General features: G+C 41.5%; 1 protein-coding gene across 1 annotated transcript in view; it reads right to left on the reverse strand.

Moving 5' to 3' along the window:
- LOC126260120 (importin subunit alpha-3) overlaps positions 1–21,211 on the reverse strand; it is a 77,096-nt gene that overhangs the window by 19,374 nt on the left and 36,511 nt on the right. The window contains exon 6 of the mRNA XM_049957367.1: positions 2,583–2,708. Coding sequence (XP_049813324.1) covers positions 2,583–2,708 — 126 coding nt within the window. The remainder of the gene's footprint in view (positions 1–2,582; positions 2,709–21,211) is intronic.

The raw sequence follows: 21,211 nt of genomic DNA on the forward strand, positions 1-21,211 counted from the left end.
AGGCGCTGCAGTCTGGAACCGCAAGACCGCTACGGTCGCAGGTTCGAATCCTGCCTCGGGCATGGATGTTTGTGATGTCCTTAGGTTAGGTAGGTTTAACTAGTTCTAAGTTCTAGGGGACTAATGACCTCAGCAGTTGAGTCCCATAGTGCTCAGAGCCATTTGACCCATTTTTGAGTCACATATGCCCAGCTTTGTCAGAGGGTGAGGAAGAATAATGTGGATTCCTTTCTCCAGGTGGTGTTACCACCGAGAATGTCCAGAACTGGTAACTATGTACAATGGATGAGCAACACACACTTGAGTACAGTGTGGCAGTTTACAGAGCTTATAGCCTCACAAGAGGGTCAAGTCAAGTTACCACTGAGCAAATGCTCCAACATCTACAGCAGTATCGCAATGAGCAGCACCACAGCATTTTTATGGTAATAATCTCGATTTCTGGTACTGTAGTAGTTTTGGTTTTACTCTGTGTAAGCTATATCTACCATTGGCAGAGTCCAACCTGTGAATTCTCCGTGCATCAACTAGCAGTGGATTGGGTAAATTTTATCAAGTAATGATTAGTTAAGCAAGCATAAAATACGGACCTACTCAGTATACAAGGGGAAGTATGAAGCATACAGAGCTGGGCAAGTGTTTACTGTGAAATGTTACCTGAAGGATTTGTCACAATGGGAGAATTTAAAATTCCAGTGGACTAAACCTAGAAAATTATGTTTAGAATGAAGAGAAAAGCCAATGAACCTTGTCATTTTAGCTGAGCTAGTGTTCAAAAACTAGGTGTACAGCATATAAGTGTTGACTTAGGTTGAGATTTTGTAGAATTACCACGAGCAGAAATTTGGAGACCGAGCAGAAATTTGGAGACAGACTTTCCTGAAGGAGGGAGGCGCACTATGCCACAAATAATTGATTCGACGTAGCTGGGTAAAATTAAGATATCTGCCGCAACTAATGCAAGAGGCCACATAAGTGGATCAGACACGAGCTGATCAAACATTATTACATCAGGGAATACTTGCTGATACGAAAGAAACTGCTGTCATAACACAGGGAAGTTGTCACATCGCCAGGCACAGCCGAGGGACTGGAGTTTAAATATCACCACCTCAGCAAGAATGCAAAGCCACTGCACCACTGGTGGCATGGTTACTTCACATCCAAGCCACAGACTTTTTTTGGCTTACGCGATCACAATCGATGAAGCAGCAGAACAAGGATGGGTAAAGTCCGTACAAACTATCATACTTAGTCAACATTCTCAGTGACAGCCACTATTCCTGAGGGGGTATACCTATGGCAGTCTCAAAGTCTACATGGCTCAACCAGTCACCCTGAGTCATTGCTAGCCATGGCCCAGCTGCTGGTGCCAAACCCAATGCTGCCCTCCAACCTGTGGGCCACCTGAGGGGGCCTACTTCAACTGCTGCCAGCCTCCTACACTGGAGGTCTACAGCTGGAGCCTCGGGCCATGTAGCCATTAAACCACTGTTACCTGTGTAGGCGAACTCTTTGTCTGGGCAGCCACCACTGTTGTTGGGAGCCATCTCATCCACCCTGAGGCCAGTATGTGATTCTGTGCTCTACATTCTGGGCTGCTGCACAATCTAGTCTGAACTATAAGCTCTCACATGCTGCTGCAGTCTGCACCCTAGCTGGATGAACGCAGTCATTACCACTGGCCACTTGACACTGCTGCACCACCTTGCACGTAGCATGCAGCTTATGTCCTGGGATGCTGACTGCTCCGAGCCGCAAAACAATTTTTGTTGATGAACACTACATGTTTTAGCAATGATATTTCTATGACAATGTGTCTGATGACTACCAGACATCCACTCTGCTTCACTGTTGGTGGACTATTGACATCCTGACCAACCATCCCCTTCCACCACCCGCAGTAAAAGCCTACCACTGTGACCTCTGTAGCAGTATGAGAAACTTTATGTGAATGCCTTTACCCTTAACAATATACAGCAAAAAAGAGAAAGTGTGTAATAAAAAGAGAAAGTGTATAATAAAAAGAGAAAGTGTATAATAAAAAGAGAAAGTGTATAATAAAAAGAGAAAGTGTATAATAAAAAGAGAAAGTGTATAATAAAAAGAGAAAGTGTATAATAAAAAGAGAAAGTGTGTAATAAAAAGAGGAAGTGTGTAATAAAAAGAGGAAGTGTGTAATAAAAAGAGGAAGTGTGTAATAAAAAGAGGAAGTGTGTAATAAAAAGAGGAAGTGTGTAATAAAAAGAGGAAGTGTGTAATAAAAAGAGGAAGTGTGTAATAAAAAGAGGAAGTGTGTAATAAAAAGAGGAAGTGTGTAATAAAAAGAGGAAGTGTGTAATAAAAAGAGGAAATGTAATAAAAAGAGAGAAACCAACTTGTTGCTGGAAAAGTGAGATGAAGTATTATTGATGTGCATACCATAAATTTATTGTTAACACAATGCAATTGTAAAGCACACGGATATCAAAAACAATATTTTACTTGATGCAAGTGCAAAATACTACTATGAAATTTCTCAGCTGCATATATAAATCATAAAATATATTTATGAAGACAAACATAAAATGTCTGTATCTCACCTTTACTTCTTTGTGGGACAGTAATGGAATTAGTTTCGGTACAACACCACTGTCAATCACCATTTGTATCTGCTCGTTCCCACCATCAGTAAGGTAACTTAATGCCCAAACAGTGTCCACTAGGATCTGAAAGATTATTATTTTAATTGTATTGGGTCTTACAACTATTTCTCTGCATCTATAAATGATATCTAAGGAAGAAATGTTACCATACATTATAATACTCTCACACAAATCTGGTATTACCTGACCATAATATTACTGCATTTGGCCTCCCATGGCCATTATCAGAAACCTGCTGAAGTTAGAGTAAACAAGTATAGTCTGACTGAGGAAAACCCATTGCATTGTCAATGATTTCAAGACCGCTCTGCACATACTATCAAATAGATCAGTGTGTCCTCGTTAAATATCACAATAAAAACTCACAACAAGCCAACCAAAGCATCATCACTCCCAGGTGCAATAATACTGTATCAACATGTACATGCACTTGGCAAGCTCCAGGTGTGTACTGATTTACATTGAAAATATTTACTGTTGGATGTCTTATCATTTCCACTTCCACCTGTGGGTGTCAAGAGAGGTCTTCCCAATACCAAATGGGACACTTTAACATATGTTTTGTATGTCCATCCTTGTAACTGATGGTCTGCAGGACTGGCCATTCACTTAAGTAATAAAATTAAAACACCTGCAGCTGCTGTTTTGATGGTTTTTTTCTTTTTTTATATATATAACCAGTTTTGGTGATCCAATACACTATCTTCCTGTCTTAACTGACACTGAGGGGCTGAACTCCCATCGTATACATGATCCCATCAGTGGCCAACACTATGAACTGGATTCCGTAGAATACTTTAAAAGCAATGTCTCTACCACCATCAACTACACAACATCACTTTAGCAGTATTCTACTGAAGCCAGTTCACAAATTTTTGGCACACAGGGGGAGCGAATGTCCGACTGGAGTTAACTCCCCCGGCATCAGATGAGGCCTGAAGATGGTGTAGTGAGTCACCAAAACACCTTTAAACAACATCAACGCAACTGCAGGTTTTTCATTTCATAACATACTTAACACTGGCCACCTTATGTTGATGTGGTCATCATTACTCTTAACTACCAAAACATCACACAGGACATCTAATTTTGAAATCACAAGCTGTAAAATACTGCAACCAACAACAAAATACTGATTACCAGCAATGTACCTTATGAAGTACAGCTGGCCACAAAGTAACTTAAAATAATTTGTGCAAATTAAAAACTTCTGTCAAATCTTCCTGAATTAACAAACTAGCTCTGCCTTACGTATAATAGTATTCATCTGAGACCCAAAGTAGTATCCACTGAATTAACATGTACACCCACAAGCATTTGTAGTTACATTATTTTTGAGAAGAGAAGAAGTTGGTCAAGAGTACTTGCACATAACATACGAGAAATAGATTTTTAAATGAAATGATTAGTAATTAAGCTAAATTCATTTATACAGTAATTATGTTTGAAGACCTTTTACGAATTTATTGCTATGAATAATAAATTTCGAAGCATTGTTATTCAAAACTGACTTGGTACTCACTACACTGGTAACGTGTATCTTTAGCTCAAATTTCCAGTCAGTACCTTAATTCTCAGAACTAATGGCATATGTCAAAAGAGTGAAAAATGGGACTAATTTCATAAAATTGTTTCTCCTTGCCATCCTGGCCAGGAATACTAACAGGAAAATTAAGCACTAGTAAACTGCTTGTATCAGATCCTACTCAAACAGCAAATTTCCTCTTTTTACACTTTAAGAGACTTTAAAAATGAAAATGTAAATGGTATCAAATTACTTTTGAAGCACATACTTTATGAAACATACATAAGAAATTTTATTAATTGTACAGAACTTTAATTTGAAACCCTTGGGCATACAGTTTTACATTCGTTGAAAATGTTGGCTGGTGATACATCATTAATTTAGACTTCTACTATGTTTTCATGACTTCTGGTAAATTTTTCTATCTGGTTGTCAAGTTTGTAATCACTCAAAACTTTAGCAGAAGCCCAAAAAGCAATTACAATACAATATATACGAGGGTCATTCAATAATTAAGGAGACAAATTTGCCTGGAGAAGAAAATGTTTACTTTTACAAAACAATACTTTTTCTACTTTTCAACATTATCCCCTCGAACATTTATGCCCTTGTTCCAATAGGCTACAAGCTTTCTTATTCCAGCTGCAAAGAAAACCTTCTTCAGTGCACCAAATGGAAATCACTAGGTGCTAAATCAGGACTGTAATGAGAATGAGGCAGTACTTCCATTTTGTCAATGGTTTCATGGATTAGTTGAGCAATACAAGAACGCGCATTGTCTTGCTGGAAAATCACACCTCTCCTCTGAGATCCACGACATCTCTCACGGCTGGCTTCACCTTGTTTAAAAGCAAATCCGAGTAGTACTGGCTGTTCATCTTACACTGCTCTTCGAGAATCACAAAAAACTGGACCTTCAGCATCCCAAAACACCGTCAACATGACTTTTCCTGCTGATGTTTGGGTTTTGAAATTTTCCGTGACAGGTAAGTTGGTGTGCTTCCACTTCATGCTTTGTCTTTTTGATTCTGGCTCATTCTTTCCAAGTGTTTGTGCACTTGCATATTTAATTACATAAAATCCTTTCATATTCTCGTATTTGAGAGTAGTAATATTGCTTATTGATAGCTGTAAAGTATAAATTCGCGGAGTCGATAGTTGTTTGTTTTGGACAGCCGGAGCTTTCCATTTATTTTGTAGAGTGAGTCAGCAGCAAACAGAGGCCAGTGCAGTTTCATCTGTGATTGCAGAGTGATGCGCACGAGCAGCAGTAGCAGCAGAAACTAGTCGTATATTCAGTTTTTCATATTAGTTCTGCAGGTTTAATTCAAATTACTTTGTGTGTTTGTGTGCTTGCGGGTGGGAAATTTTTCGGATCTTTGCATATTTTCAAATTAGAAAGGGGTAGTATCAAATTTTAATAACGGTAGAGTGTAACATCGTGTAAGACAGGGGTAGGATCACACTGGAATATCTGTATAGTGGCGTAGTCGTGGTCATTTGATTGCTTGGTTCGTAAGTAATTGTTCATATATCACAGCTCAACCTGGCGCTGGTGATGCAACTGTGCAGTCGCATATTGCTGTTTTATTTGTTGCAACTCTATACGTCCAGATATTAGGAGTAGGATGGATAGGGTGTGTGCGTGCTGTGCGCGTGCTGTGTGCGGGCGCAGGAGGAACTGGCCGCGGTTCCCAAGCAGCTGAGCGTGCTTGTGGCCACGCTCAGCCGCCTTCAGGCTGCTGCCTCGCCTCGAGATGCAGCAACGGCGGAGGGTCTGACGCATCGCTTGAGACACCCCAGGTGTCTCTTGCTGTGTCCGCTGACTAAGCCGCGAAGGCACCTTCTAGTGTACCCAGCGCGCTGGGGCCGCCCTCACCTCAGTGTGAGGGGCAGACTGCAACGTGTTCGTGTCGCTCGAGGCAGAGGGTCGATGTGGAGGGTCGATGTGGAGGGTCGATGTGGAGGGTCGATGTGGAGGGTCGATGTGGAGGGTCGATGTGGAGGCTGGCCGGCTGGCCTCGCCCGTTCATCCTGTCGGTGGGCAGGTGGCTGCTCCTTCAGCAGGGCCTGAGCAGGCACATGGGGGCAAAGGCTTGTTAGTTATTGGGAGCTCCAATGTTAGGGGGTGATGGAGCCCCTTAGGAAAATAACGTACAGGGCTGCAAAGAATTCCAACGTGCACTCTGTCTGCTGGGGGGCCTCATCCAAGATGTGGAGGTGGCCCTGCCTGCGGCTATCGAGCATACAGGGTGTAGTCGTCTGCAAGTAGTAGCTCAAGTCGGCACCAATGATGACTGTCGCTTGGGTTCTGAGGCGATCCTCAGTTCATACAGGCGGCTGGCGGATTTGGTGAAGACCACTGGCTTCGCACGCGGGCTGCAAGCAGAGCTCTCTATTTGCAGCATTGTTCCCAGAGTGGATCGGGATCATTTGGTTTGGAGTCGAGTGGAGGGTCTCAACCAGAGGCTTCGTCGACTGATGGTCTTGGCTGCAGATTTCTAGACTTGCGATATTGGGTGGGGAATTTTAGGACGCCCTAGATAGGTCAGGGGTGCACTACACAAAGGGATCGGCTACTCGGGTAGCAGAGTACTTGTGGCGTGCACATGGGGGTTTTTTAGGTTAGGCAGTAGTGCGAGGTGTCCTGATGAACACTCACCAGTCGACGTGCAGGCAGGGAAATCAGGACGCGCTCAGTGTAAAGACACTTCAGCTATCAAGATATTAGCAGTAAATTTTCAGAGTGTTCCGAATAAAGTTTCTGAATTTACTGCCCTCCAGGAAGTGTGTGGCGTGCAAATTATTCTTGGGACCGAGACCTGGCTGAACACTCAGATAGGAAGTTCCGAAATATTTAGTGAGGGTTGGAACGTGTATTAGAAAGACAGATTAGACACCGTAGGAGGTGGTGTCTTCATAGCAGTTGACAAAAATAGTGTGTCTACTGAGGTCGAAGTAGAGTGTGATTGTGAAGTTATCTGGACACGTTTAACAGGGCTAGGAGAAATAAAGTTAATTGTTATTACCGACCACCAGGTTCCACCATGACAGTTCTAGAATCATTCAAAGGGAGTCTACACTCTGTATCGTAGAAGTACCCAGATCATGCTATATTAGTCGGAGGCGACTTCAACCTACCTAGATAGACTGGTATGCCTATGGATTCATTACAGGTGGTACAGACAAGCCGTCTTGTGAATTACTTTTGAACACATTATCCGAAAACTGTCTTGAGCAGCTAAATCGACAGCCAACGCGTAATGGAAATACTTTAGATCTGGTGGCCACGAACAGACCAGACCTCATTGATGGTGTCAGTGTCGAGACAGGGATTAGTGATCATGATGATGTCATTACGACTATGGTTACGAAAGTTAAAAAGTCAGTCAAGAAGGCTAGGAGAGTATTCTTACTAGAAAGAACAGATAAGCAGTTGTTAGCATGCCACTTAAATGAATCGACTTCATTTATTTCCGGTACAATGGACGTGGAAGAATTATGGGCAAATTTTAAACACATTGTAAATCATGCATTGGACAAGTATGTGCTGAAACAGTGGATTACAGATGGAAAAGACCCACCGTGGTTTAACAGTGCAATTTGGAGAATGTTCAGGAAGCAAAGACAGCTGCACTCGCAGTACAAGAAAGATCGGGAGAATGAGGACAGGTGAAAGTTAGTAGAGATTCGTGCTGCTGTAAAAAGAGCGATGCGCGAAGCATACAACCACTACCACCGTCATACCTTAGCAAAAGATCTTGCTGAAAACCCAAGAAAATTCTGGTCTTACATAAAATCGGTAAGCGGGTCGAAGGTTTCTATTCAGTCGCTCACTGATCAGTCTGGCCTGGCAACTGAAGACAGCAAAACGAAAGCTGAAATTTTAAATTTAGCATTTGAGAAATCTTTCACGTAGGAGGATCACACAAACTTACTGCCATTTGAGTCTCGTACAGATTCCTGTATGGAGGACATAGTGATAGACATCCCTGGGGTTGTGAAGCAGCTGAATGGATTGAAAATAAATAAATCGTCAGGTCCTGATGGGATTCCAATTCGGTTTTACAGAGAGTACTCTACTGCATTGGCTCCTTACTTAGCTTGCATTTATCGTGAATCTCTTGCCCAACGTAAAGTCCCGAGCGACTGGAAAAAAGTGCGGGTGACACCTGTATATAAGAAGGGTAGAAGGACGGATCCTCAAAATTACAGACAAATATCCTTAACATCAGTTTGTTGCAGGATTCTTGAACATATTCTCAGATTGAATATAATGAATTTCCTTGAGACAGAAGTTGCTGTCCATGCATCAGCACGGCTTTGGAAAGCATCGCTCCTGTGAAACGCACATGATATCTTGCGAACCATGGATGAAGGGTATCAGGTGGATACCACATTCCTTGACTTCCGGAAAGTGTTTACTCTGTGCCCCACTGCAGACTACCAACTAAGGTACGAGCATATGGGATTGGTTCCCAAATATGTGCATGGCTCGAAGACTTCTTAAGTAATAGAACCCAGTTCGTTGTCCTCGATGGTGAGTGTTCATCGGAGGTGAGGGTATCATCTGGAGTGCCCCAGGGAAGTGTGGTAGGTCCACTGTTTTCTGAATGTGTGGCTGTTTGCTGTTGATGCTGTGGTGTATGGGAAGGTATCGTCATTGAGTGACTGTAGGAGGATACAAGATGACTTTGACAGGATTTGTGATTGGTGTCAAGAATGGCAGCTAACTCTAAATATAGATAAATGTAAATTAATGCAAATGAATAGGAAAAAGAATCTACGTAATGTTTGAATACTCCATTAGTAGTATAGCGCTTGACAGTCATGTCGATTAAATATTTGGGCGTAACATTGCAGAGCGATATGAAGTGGGACAAGCATGTAATGGCAGTTGTGGGGAAGGCGGATAGTCTTCTTTGGTTCATTGGTAGAATTTTGGGAAGATGTGGTTCATCTGTAAAGGATGATCGCTTATAAAACACTAATACAACCTATTCTTAAGTACTGCTGGAGCGTTTGGGATCCCTATCAGGTCGGATTGAGGGAGGACATAGAAGCAATTCAGAGGCGGGCTGCTAGATTTGTTAGGTTTGATCATCACGCAAGTGTTACGGAAATGCTTCAAGAACTCAGGTGGGAGCCTCTGGAGGAAAGGTGGCCTTTTCGTGAATCGCTACTGAGGAAATTTAGAGAACCAGCATTTGAGGCTGACTGCAGTACAATTTCACTGCCACCAACTTACATTTCGGAGAAAGATCACAAAGATAAGAGAGATTAGGGCTCATACAGAGGCATATAGGCAGTCATTTTTCGCTTGTTCTGTTTGGGAGTTGAACAGGGAGAGAAGATGCTAGTTGTGGTACGAGGTACCCTCCGCCATGCACCTATGGTGGATTGCGGAGTATGTATGTAGATGTAATAGTAAATGCAAGTCATCACAATTTAAATTTTGTAGAGGAAGTGCTCACCTTCTCTTTCAGTGTTTCTTTAGCTCTGTGCACACTCTCGGCCTCGTTTCCTTGTGTAGCTGCATCAACTCCTTTGGGACCAATCTTGCACATTTTGTGTTACTTCAGCATGTTACAGATAATGTTATGAACTGTACCAATACTAACTTGAGCCCTATCAACTATCATCTCCACAGTCACACAGCAGTCGGCCCAAATAATGTCATCAATTCAACTTTCAAATGTGAGAGTTGAAACTGCAACTGGTCGGCCAGAATGGCATTTGTCACAGAGTCACTCTACCCACTTGTAAAAATTTGCATGATTCATACAACCTTCACCATAAACTTTAGACAGTCTACAGTATATATTCACTGTTTTCTCACCTTCGGCAAGTAAAAAACGAATAACAGAATGTTGTTCAACTAATGTGGATGTTTCAAGTGGACTCTCCATCTTTAAATAAATGTCTGATGTTATAATCAAAATGTTGATACATCAGCTGATCAGGGCTCATCGCAGTGGTGCCAACTCAAAGCCATAAAAGCACCAAATTTGCCCTACTAACAGTTTTTTTCCCAAACTAATTTGTCTGATTACTGAATGACGCTCATACATGAACAGAAAACCAAACTCTAGACAAGTAAAAAATCCAGCTTCAAATCAAAATTTACTACACTGTGAAATGTAGCAAAATGTATTGACTACATTTGCCACATTACTACTACTTAAATAATTTTTCCCCTTTCTTGTCTCAACCAATGTAACTTACACAAGCATATGTACACAAAACTTTCAATTATTTACGCAGTATTTTAGGTAATATTATTCACAATATAGATTACTATTTTACAATTCCAATGGCACTGTTAGCATTCCATTACACATTTTCCGTTAGTATAAATCCGTAACAGGCTTTGTTCCACTAGTGAGCAATTGTCAATATGGTGCGAGCTCTTTAACAGTTTATTCACTAAAAGACCTAACTCAGTCAACATCCCTAATTCCACACTTTTCAGTAAATGGTTTATTTTTCTGAAAATTCTGTAAGTAATTACCTACAAGTACTGCCACATCCAAAAATACTTTCATTTTTTAATCCCTTAAGCCGATTTCCCCAAGTCTGACATTATACTTGCATCCCCTAATTTTTCTGAATCAGATAATGCACTTTTTTATTCAAATAAGCCAATAATTAATAATCTGCCTAAATTAGAGAACTTACAAGCCTGAGGGGGTTTACATTAAACCCAGTGGTCAATCACACAGATTGACAGTGTATCCATTACACGGTACATCTAACTAATACTTTCCTGCAAAATTTTCATATTCTCGTCTTTCCCCATCCTTCCGAAACACGGAATTGTTACCAGACTAATTATCTTTCAGATTTAGATAAATAATTAAAATACAACTGAAGGCATCGGTGCAATAACCAAGTAAGCCATATTTACATATTTTCTAATAAAAAAGAAAAAACTGTTTAGAAACTGGAAACAGGATTCAGAAGCAAAAGCAGCAACATACAACCAGGTTGCTATGTTATTGCTGTTTATGATGACAAATGGTACTCAGGATGTGTTGCAGAGTGCTGTGAAGCAAAAGGCGATGTATTTGTGAACTTCATGGCACCAGCAAGACCAGAAAGATAATTTCATTGGCCACGTTTGGCAGACAGGTGTTGGATTCATTTTGAACATATTCTTATGACAGTTCCAGTTCCTACCCAGAGTCAGGAAGATAGTACAATTTTCCACTCAATGTACAGAGTACAGTAGCTAAAGTGTGGGAGAACTTCTGTTCAAAGCATAATCAACTGGTTTTTAGCAGTTAAGGTGCAGTAAACAATGATAGGTTGTGTTAATCTGTCTATATGTTGATGCTTAGTGATTAAACAGTTGTGGGGGAGGCTAAGAAGAGGCAGAACAGTTTACGATATGTTTTTACAAAATTGTGTTGTGGAACAATGGCCACATCAAACATATCTGTCGACTTCCATTGTACACAAATGTCTTGCAATAACATGCTGAAATTTTGAGATAAGTATCATTATGGTCTACTTATGCAGTGTGTGAAATTTGGCTTGGATACCACTTGTCCCTTTCGTGCTACCACACTTCGAAAATCCATTTTTTTCAGGTAATTTTTCAAATTTTTGTATTTTCGTGTGCATGTAACTCAGTTTTTGTGACTGACATGGGCATGATGAGTTCTGTGTGTGTTTAGGCCACATTAATCTTACCACAAAAAATTTATACCTTTTTGAGTGAATTATATTTGGCATAGAGGGCACATACAATATGTACCTTTTAACATATTACTTTTTTAATCACATTTTGGAATTTTTATTTTCCCTCAGAAATATGTTGTTGGGGTTTTGATTCATGGAGTGTGTTCTCTAAATGGATGTTACTGGGTCATAAAAATTTCACTGGACTGTGTGGAAAAGTTCCAAAGTTATTAAGACCTGAAGTTGGGTCTGAAGATAGATTGCCAGATGGGGGTTGCAATTTCCGGGTCACGCCACTTTCTTTCACAAGTCATAATTCTGGAACTAATTGGCAGGGGAAACTAATACTTTGTACACGAGTGTTCCAGATAAACTGCTTTAAAAGTTACTCTTCGTTATCAGCCTTTTCAATCATCAAGACCAAGAGTTTATTGATTTTAAGAGTTTTAATCCAGCATATTATTTACCAAACAGCAACACAATTTTTAGAAGTACAGATTTAACAGAATTTGAATGCTATATGAGAGCTCCTTATAACAAATCAATGTGTGCTTGATCAAGGACATGTGGACACCTAAAAATAATGTAATCTATGTAGCTCTAACAGCACATTCCATTTCTTAACAGGCTTTTGACCTCTAGCAAGTTTCACTTCAGTCCACATTGGTAGAGGGTTCCCACACCAAAGTCCATTTGCTGAAGGGGGTAAAAGGGTAAAAATTGCTGAGCACTTCAACTTTTCAGATAATACTCAGCTAAAGCAGCTGAGCAAACAAACTGACAGCAAAACAAACATGACAAATGCAATAATGAACTTATGTGTAAACATTTTACTTGTTTCATTGATTTGCTGAATCTCAATGTGCTAAATACTTTGAAAGAAGATAAACTACTGATAAAGATAAAAACTGGTTTCTTATTTAAAGCACAGTACATCAGGCAAGGAAATTCCTGACTCAAATACTGGGTTCGAGTCTGAAAAAGCTCGCTCAAAGTGTTTCAATAATATAAAACTCCGTTTATATGCTCCAGTACATTATGAAAACGATAGTGCTACTCACTGTAAAGGGAAAATGGATAGATTGCTACTCACCATAAAGACACACACATGAACGCACATGTACATATGCAAGCACGCAGCTGCTATCTCCGGCCAGAATGCAACTGTCCCACTGAACAAAAGTAGCAATCTGGATGTAGGCAGGGAGGGGGAACAGATAGCAGGGTAGGTGGATGAAGGGGAGTCAGCACTGCCTGGCAGGACAAGTAGCTACTAGATGCTTGCAGGACAAAACCAAGCACAGCATCAGGGGACTATGGGAGGGAGGGGGGACCTGGAGCGGAAAGGGAAAGGGGGCAGAGAAGGGAAAGAGACTTGAGTGCATTTACGTACAGTGGTGCACTATGAGTGTGACGGGACATAAATTGGGAGAAGGTGATAGGAAAGAGATGGTGGAAATTTTTGGTTGGATAGTGTGGAGACATTAGTTTACCGTAGGTTGGGGCCGCGATGATTCTGGGAGTGGAGGATGTGTTATAAGGCTTACTCCCCTCTGCACAGTTCAGAAAAGCTGTTGGTGGAGGGGAGGATCCACATGGCCCAGGTTGTGAAGCACGCACTGAAATCAAGCATGTTCTGTTCAGCTGCATATTGTGCCACAATGTGGTCTACTTTGCTCATGGCAGCTGTTTGGCAGTTGGGTAAATGACTTGGCCTCTGATAGTATGGATAATACTAACAGGATTGGAGTAGGAAGCACGATGTGGGTGGATTAGGAGTTGAGACCTGTGGTTGCATTGGCAGAGTGGTGCACAGTGAGAGGGGAGGGGATGTGAATGTAGAGGTGGTGATAGGGCAGACGGAGTGGAAATTGTTGGGTGTAGTGTGTGAAGAGAGTAGGTCTTGCACCTGGGTCTTCCATTGCGATAGGATCCCTGTGGCAAAGGGTTAGGGTTTGAAGTGGCATAGGAATGGACTACTATTTTGTGGAGCTTGGGCAGGTAATGGAGCACCACTTTAGGAGGGGTGGGAAGGATCCTGTGTAGGATGCCCCTATTTCAGGGCATGATTATAGGTAATCAAAGCCCTGACAAAGGATGTCGTTCTGCTGTTCCAGTCTGGGGGTGTTATTGAGTGGCTAAGGGGTCACTCCTGCTTGGGGCTGGTGGGAGGATTGGGTGTGTGTGTGTGGGGGGGGGGGGGGGGGGGGTAGGGCACAGGAAATTTTGGAGTATGTCCAAGGGATAGTGACTGCCTGTCAAGACGTTTGTGAGACCTTCAGTATACTCGCAAGGGAGTTGTTCTCACTGTAGATACGCCATCCTCAAATAGCCAGGCTGTACTGGAGTAACTTTTTGGTGTAGATGGGATTGCAGCTATCTAAATTCACATACTGTTGGTCGTTGGTAGGTTTCATGTGGACAGAAGTATTGATGTAGATATCAGAGAGTCTATGGTCAACAGCCAGGCAGGTGACTTGAGTTGAGGAGGATCAGGTGAAGCAGATGGGACAGAAGGTGTTGAGGTTGTAGGAATGAGAATAGAGTGTCTTGGCCCCAAATCCAAATCACAGAAATATTTCCAATCAATCTGAACCAGACCAGGGGTTTGGTTTTTGGCTGGAAAGGTTCCTCATAGATGGCACAAATAGGTTGGCATAAGAGTCCCGGTTGACTGGTGATACCAACATGACAGTCTCAGGGCCATAACACCCAGTGCTCATCCCTTCTCCCTACACCTCTTCCATCTGATTCAGCTGGTCCTTCACAACACTGTGTCCCACCGTCGTGGATGTTAACCAGTTCCTCTCTGATGGCTCCATCCACTCCTCTGTTCACATTAAACCCACCAAGCACCAACAGTAATTGCACTTCAACAGCTACCATCCCTTCCACACAAAAAATTATTCCCATACAGCCTGACTACTGGGTCACTATCTGTGGTGGCAAGAATCCTCTTGCCCGATACGTCAAAGGTCTCACGAAGGCCTTCACAGACAGGCACTATTCCCTAGACCTAGACTGGAAGAAATATCCTGAATCGTATCACCACACAGTCTCAATCTTCTCACCACCCCCTAGAACCAGCTAAGATTACCATACCCTGAAATGAGGGACATCCTACCCAAGATCCTTCCCGCCAGTCCTAAAGTGGTATTACACCACCCACTCAACCTATACAACATTCTGATCCATCTCTATGCCACTCCCAATCCACTGTCAGACATCAAAGCCCTGTAGAAGACCCAGGTGCAAAACTTGCCCAATCCACACACCCACTTCCTATTCCAGTCCTGTCAAACTATGGGCAAAAATAAAGCTGACTACATGCTGGCACAGCATGCAGTTGAACATTATGCGCTGAATTTCAATTGCTGCTTCACTACCCAGGCCATCTGGATCCTCCCGATAACACCAGCTTTCCTGAGCTGCCCAGATGGGAGCTATCCTTACATTCACTACTCCTGAAGTTGTCCTATCACCTCCTCTAAATTCACATCCCCTCCTCACTGTGCACCACTCACTCAGCCAATGCAACCACAGGTCTCAACTCCTTTGCTCCTCTCCTCCTCCACTATCCCCCACCCCTTCCCAGAATGTACTTAACAATTTTAGAACATGAAATATGTCGAGATTTGAGTACTAGCAGAACATAGTTGTATTTTCAAAGTAGGTCCACCTTGTCGTTGCTTTTAGGGCCTGAATATATTTTTTAGGTGGTTTAGAACATGGCAATACTAATGAAAACTATTTAAGAGTTTGCAGCAGATTTCTGTATACAATTGGGCAAAAAATACCCATTTACAGCATTTTACAAAAAAAATTGCCCTCAATCTGCAAACTATTGGAAAGCAGAAGGAGAATGAAATTTAGTGTAACCTAAGACCTTCAGATATAAAAAGCTAAACTTCATATTTTTCAGGCATTATTTTTTGACAGGCTTTGCTTCAAATTATACTTATGAGAACTGCTCAAGACAACTTCTTTATTATTTTGTTTAACAGAGTGCAAAAATATGTACAAGATGGCCTAGTTCTGTTTCTTTCAAGAATATACTGCCAGAGATATTATGTTTCAAAGTTGCCAAAATTTCACAGGTGCAGTTGATAGCCACACTATGGGGTCAAACTAGTCTCTGCAAGTGTTGCATTGGTAAAAGTAAATGTTTACCAACGTTCCTTGGAAACATTTGTGAATGTTCACATAAAATACACAAAATGTCAACAAAACCTGTAATAATCATGCAGGAACTTTTTCCAAAATTAGACTGACTGGCATGGAATGGCCCATAAATGTAACAAATGTAATATGATACCATAAGCAGAGTATAGGTGCATGGTCTTCAGGAGGCTGTCACTAAAAGCACTAAAACCCCTCACCCCATGAGAATATCAACTACTACAAAACTCTTTAGACATGATCACTTACTTCTGTAACTACTAACAAGGTGCAACAGACTAATACTGAGATTGTAATACTTTTAATCACACAGAATGCAATATTTCTTGCAGTCTGACAATTTTTTACTTTTTGCCATCTGTCCTTTACTAGTTGAATCTACACAAAACACACAAATTCACATCCCTGAGATGTAAGCTATTCAAGTCCATTTTAAGGCTACAGATAAAAACCTCCGGGAAGTGATACAAACACGACAACTTTGAAGAACTAGTTGGTCTCAAACTACACGAGTGTGATTTTTGTACAGTCTGCAACCAGATGTTATCATTTGGACAATATTTCCATAGTCCACCTGGCCACCATCTTCAGCTGTGGGCAATGCCTGCTGATCTCGCCAGACTGATTCCTGAATGGCAGCCCTTTTATACACTGCAAAAGGCCCACAGCACCTTTGCCAGAAATGTTTGCTGCTGCTGCCTACTAAAAATGAAGTTCTAGTGCCACCAGCAGTGAAAGGCAGCAAAAACAATGTATCATTACTGAGTACCACTGTTGATGCAGTCGGCCAGCTAAGTCAACTGCCTTGTTTTTCAAGGTCAGATGAAACAGCATTCCAAATCTTACTTAATCCTATCACATCAAACAAGTAGATATAGTCACATGAAGTAGTAACATTCAAATCTTACGATGAGCTCAGCTTGCAAATGCATGCTTCACTATATAAATACATGGAGTTCAGTTTCTAGCTGTTAGATGGCTCTTAAATGTATCATAAGGTTAGTAAAGAGGGGGGGGGGGGGGGGGGAACTGCTACACCAACTTCAGGGCTATTGGTATACCCAGGAAATAGTTTAAATTCGTGTATGGCCATCCAGATTTAGGTTTTCTGTGATTACTCTAAATTGCTTTAGGAAAATGACAGAAAGTTCCTGGAAAAAGGGCATAGCTGATTTCATTCCCCATTCTTTCACAATCTGAGCTTGTGCTCCATCTCTCAAACTCTTTATCAACAGGACATTGAACACTATCTTCCCTCTTTTTTCATTGAGGATCATCCCTATGAGACTTCAGGCAAAAATGTGGACTCATTACCTAATGCAGATACCCCCAACTGAGAAGAAAAAATGTCACAAAAAGGTGTGCTGCATGCTGCTCAAGAGAAAAAAGTGAAAGTGCAAGGCAGTGTAAAAACTCCACGTATTTCACTACATTACGAAAGACTATTGTGTGTTTGCTATATCTATCCCATTAGCTGATATGTGCTGCTATGGTCTTCAGTCCTGAGACTGGTTTGATACAGCTCTCCCTGCTACTCTATCCTGTGCAAGCTTCTTCATCTCCCAGTACCTACTGCAACTTACATCCTTCTGAATCTGCTTGGTGTATTCATCTCTTGGTCTCCCTCTACGATTTTTACCCTCCACGCTGCCCTCCAATGCTAAATTTGTGATCCCTTGATGCCTCAAAACATGAAACACTTTCCTTGCCATTGCCAGTCTACATTTTATATCCTCTCTACTTCAACCATCATCAGTTACTTTGCTCCCCAAATAGAAAAACTCCTTTACTACTTTAAGTGTCTCATTTCCTAATCTAATTCCCTCAGCATCACCCGATTTGACTACATTCCATTATCCTCGTTTTGCTTTTGTTGATGTTCATCTTATATCCTCCTTTCAAGACACTGTCCATTCCGTTCAACTGCTCTTCCAAGTCCTTTGCTGTCTCTGATAGAATTACAATGTCATCGGCGAACCTCAAAGTTTTTATCTCTTCTCCATGGATTTTAATACCTACTCCGAATTTTTCTTTTGTTTCCTTTACTGCTTGCTCAATATACAGATTGAATAACATCGGGGAGAGGCTACAACCCTGTCTCACTCCCTTCCCAACCACTGCTTCCCTTTCATGCCCCTCGGCTCTTATAACTGCCATCTGGTTTCTGTACAAATTGTAAATAGCCTTTCGCTCCCTGTATTTTACCCCTGCCACCTTTAGAATTTGAAAGAGAGTATTCCAGTTAACATTGTCAAAAGATTTCTCTAAGTCTACAAATGCTAGAAACGTAGGTTTCCCTTATCTTAATCTTTCTTCTAAGGTAAGTCGTAACGTTAGTATTGCCTCACCTGTTCCAACATTTCTACGGAATCCAAACTGATCTTCCCAGAGGTCCGCTTCTACCAGTTTTTCCATTCGTCTGTAAAGAATTCGCGTTAGTATTTTGCAGCTGTGACTTATTAAACTGATAGTTCGGTAATTTTCACATCTGTCAACACCTGCTTTCTTTGGTATTGGAATTATTATATTCTTCGTGAAGTCTGAGGGTATTTCGCCTGTCTCATACATCTTGCTCACCAGATGGCAGAGTTTTGTCATGACTGGCTCTCCCAAGGCCATCAGTAGTTCTAATGGAATGTTGTCCACTCCCGGGGCCTTGTTTCGACTCAGGTCTTTCAGTGCTCTGTCAATCTCTTCACGCAGTATCGTATCTCCCATTTCGTCTTCATCTACATCCTCTTCCATTTCCATAATATTGTCCTCAAGTACATCGCCCTTGTATAAACCCTCTATATACTCCTTCCACCTTTCTGCTTTCCCTTCTTTGCTTAGAACTGGGTTGCCATCTGAGCTCTTGATATTCATACATGTGGTTCTCTTCTCTCCAAAGGTCTAATTTTCCTGTAGGCAGTATCTATCTTACCCCTAGTGAGACAAGCCTCTACATCCTTACATTTGTCCTCTAGCCATCCCTGCTTAGCCATTTTGCACTTCCTGTCGATCTCATTTTTGAGACGTTTGTATTCCCTTTTGCCTGCTTCATTTACTGCATTTTTATATTTTCTCCTTTCATCAATTAAATTCAATATTTCTTCTGTTACCCAAGGATTTCTATTAGCCCTCGTCTTTTTACCTACTTGATCCTCTGCTGCCTTCACTACTTCATCCCTCAGAGCTACCCATTCTTCTTCTACTGTACTTTTTTCCCCCATTCCTGTCAATTGTTCCCTTATGCTCTCTCTGAAACTCTCTACAACCTCAGGTTCTTTCAGTTTATCCAGGTCCCATCTCCTTAAATTCTCACCTTTTTTGCAGTTTCTTCAGTTTCAATCTGCAGTTCATAACCAATAGATTGTGGTCAGAATCCACATCCACCCCAGGAAATGTCTTACAATTTAAAACCTGGTTCATAAATCTCTGTCTTACCATTAGACCTTTTAGTATCTCCAGGATTCTTCCAGGTATACAACCTTCTTTTATGATTCTTGAACCAAGTGTTAGCTATGATTAGGTTATGCTCTGTGCAAAATTCTACAAGGCGGCTTCCTCTTTCATTTCTTCCCCCCAATCCATATTCACCTACTATGTTTCCTTCTCTCCCTTTTCCTACTGACTAATTCCAGTCACCCATGACTATTAAATTTTTGTCTCCCTTCACTACCTGAATAATTTCTTTTATCTCGTCATACATTTCATCAATTTCTTCAACATCTGCAGAGCTAGTTGGCATATAAACTTGTACTACTGTAGTAGGTGTGGGCTTCGTATCTATCTTGGCCACAATAATGTGTTCACTATGCTGTTTGTAGTAGCTAACCCGCACTCCTATTTTTTTATTCATTATTAAACCTACTCCTGCATTACCCCTATTTGATTTTGTATTTATAACCCTGTAATCACCTGACCAAAAGTCTTGTTCCTCCTGCCACCGAACTTCACTAATTCCCGCTATATTTAACTTTAACCTATCTATTTCCCTTTTTAAATTTTCTAACCTACCTGCCCGATTAAGGGATCCGACATTCCACGCTCCGATCCGTAGAACGCCAGTTTTCTTTCTCCTGATAACGACGTCCTCTTTAGTAGTCCCCGCCCGGAGATCCGAATGGGGGACTATTTTACCTCCGGAATATTTTACCCAAGAGGACGCCATCATCATTTAATCATACAGTAAAGCTGCATGTCCTCGGGAAAAATTACGACTGTAGTTTCCCCTTGCTTTCAGCCGTTCGCAGTACCAGCACAGCAAGGCCGTTTTGGTTAATGTTACAAGGCCAGATCAGTCAATCATCCCGACTTGCCCCTGCAACTACTGAAAAGGCTGCTGCCCCTCTTCAGGAACCACATGTTTGTCTGGCCTCCCAACAGATACCCCTCCGTTGTGGTTGCACCTACGGTACGGCCATCTGTATCGCTGAGGCACGCAAGCCTCCCCACCAACGGCAAGGTCCATGGTTCATGGGGGGGTGCTGATATGTAAAATAATTATATTAGCTCGTTTATTACATCTGATTTCATAGCAACCAGTAGGGTATTTAAATACAATGTCATGGGGTTAATGGGAAACTCTTGTCTGTATTATGTTGTTTGCCAGTTAAACTTTAATGGGTTCTTTTAAAATGTGAGAACAGGGGAAACCATTTGTATCTTATCATACAGCGTTGTGTGTCCACAGTAAAACAACACTCCACCACTGCACAGTTCTCAGGCTGCAACAGCCATGTGTATTCAAGACATCTATCGTGAATTGTGCTAATAGTTTTGGCCAATATACGAGGGTTGGAATTTAAATAGTGGCAACTATTTATTCACAACCGATACAAAAGAGTTAAGCATTTGCACCTGTTACTGTCCTTCAAAGTAGTCACCAGCATTGTGTATTACCTGTTGTCGGCGATGTGGAAGGTGTAGTGTACCATTAGCAAAGCCTGCGTTCTGTTGATGGTGCGAATGGGGCGGTCTACTGCCTGTCAAATCTCTGGAACATTTCTGAAGCGAATGCCACAAAGTGGTTCCTTCGTCTTGTGATATTATTGGATTTCAGACATTTTGCATATGAGAAAAGGATAGCCACCGAGCTGTAGTTTGTAATGATTCTAAGCATGACAACGCGAGAGTAAAGAAATGAAATCTGTTTATAACGTGCGCCTACACCAAGACGCGCGGCCAGCGTTTAAAA

Source organism: Schistocerca nitens, chromosome 5 (genome assembly GCF_023898315.1).
Source record: "Schistocerca nitens isolate TAMUIC-IGC-003100 chromosome 5, iqSchNite1.1, whole genome shotgun sequence".
Classification (NCBI taxonomy): domain Eukaryota; kingdom Metazoa; phylum Arthropoda; class Insecta; order Orthoptera; family Acrididae; genus Schistocerca; species Schistocerca nitens.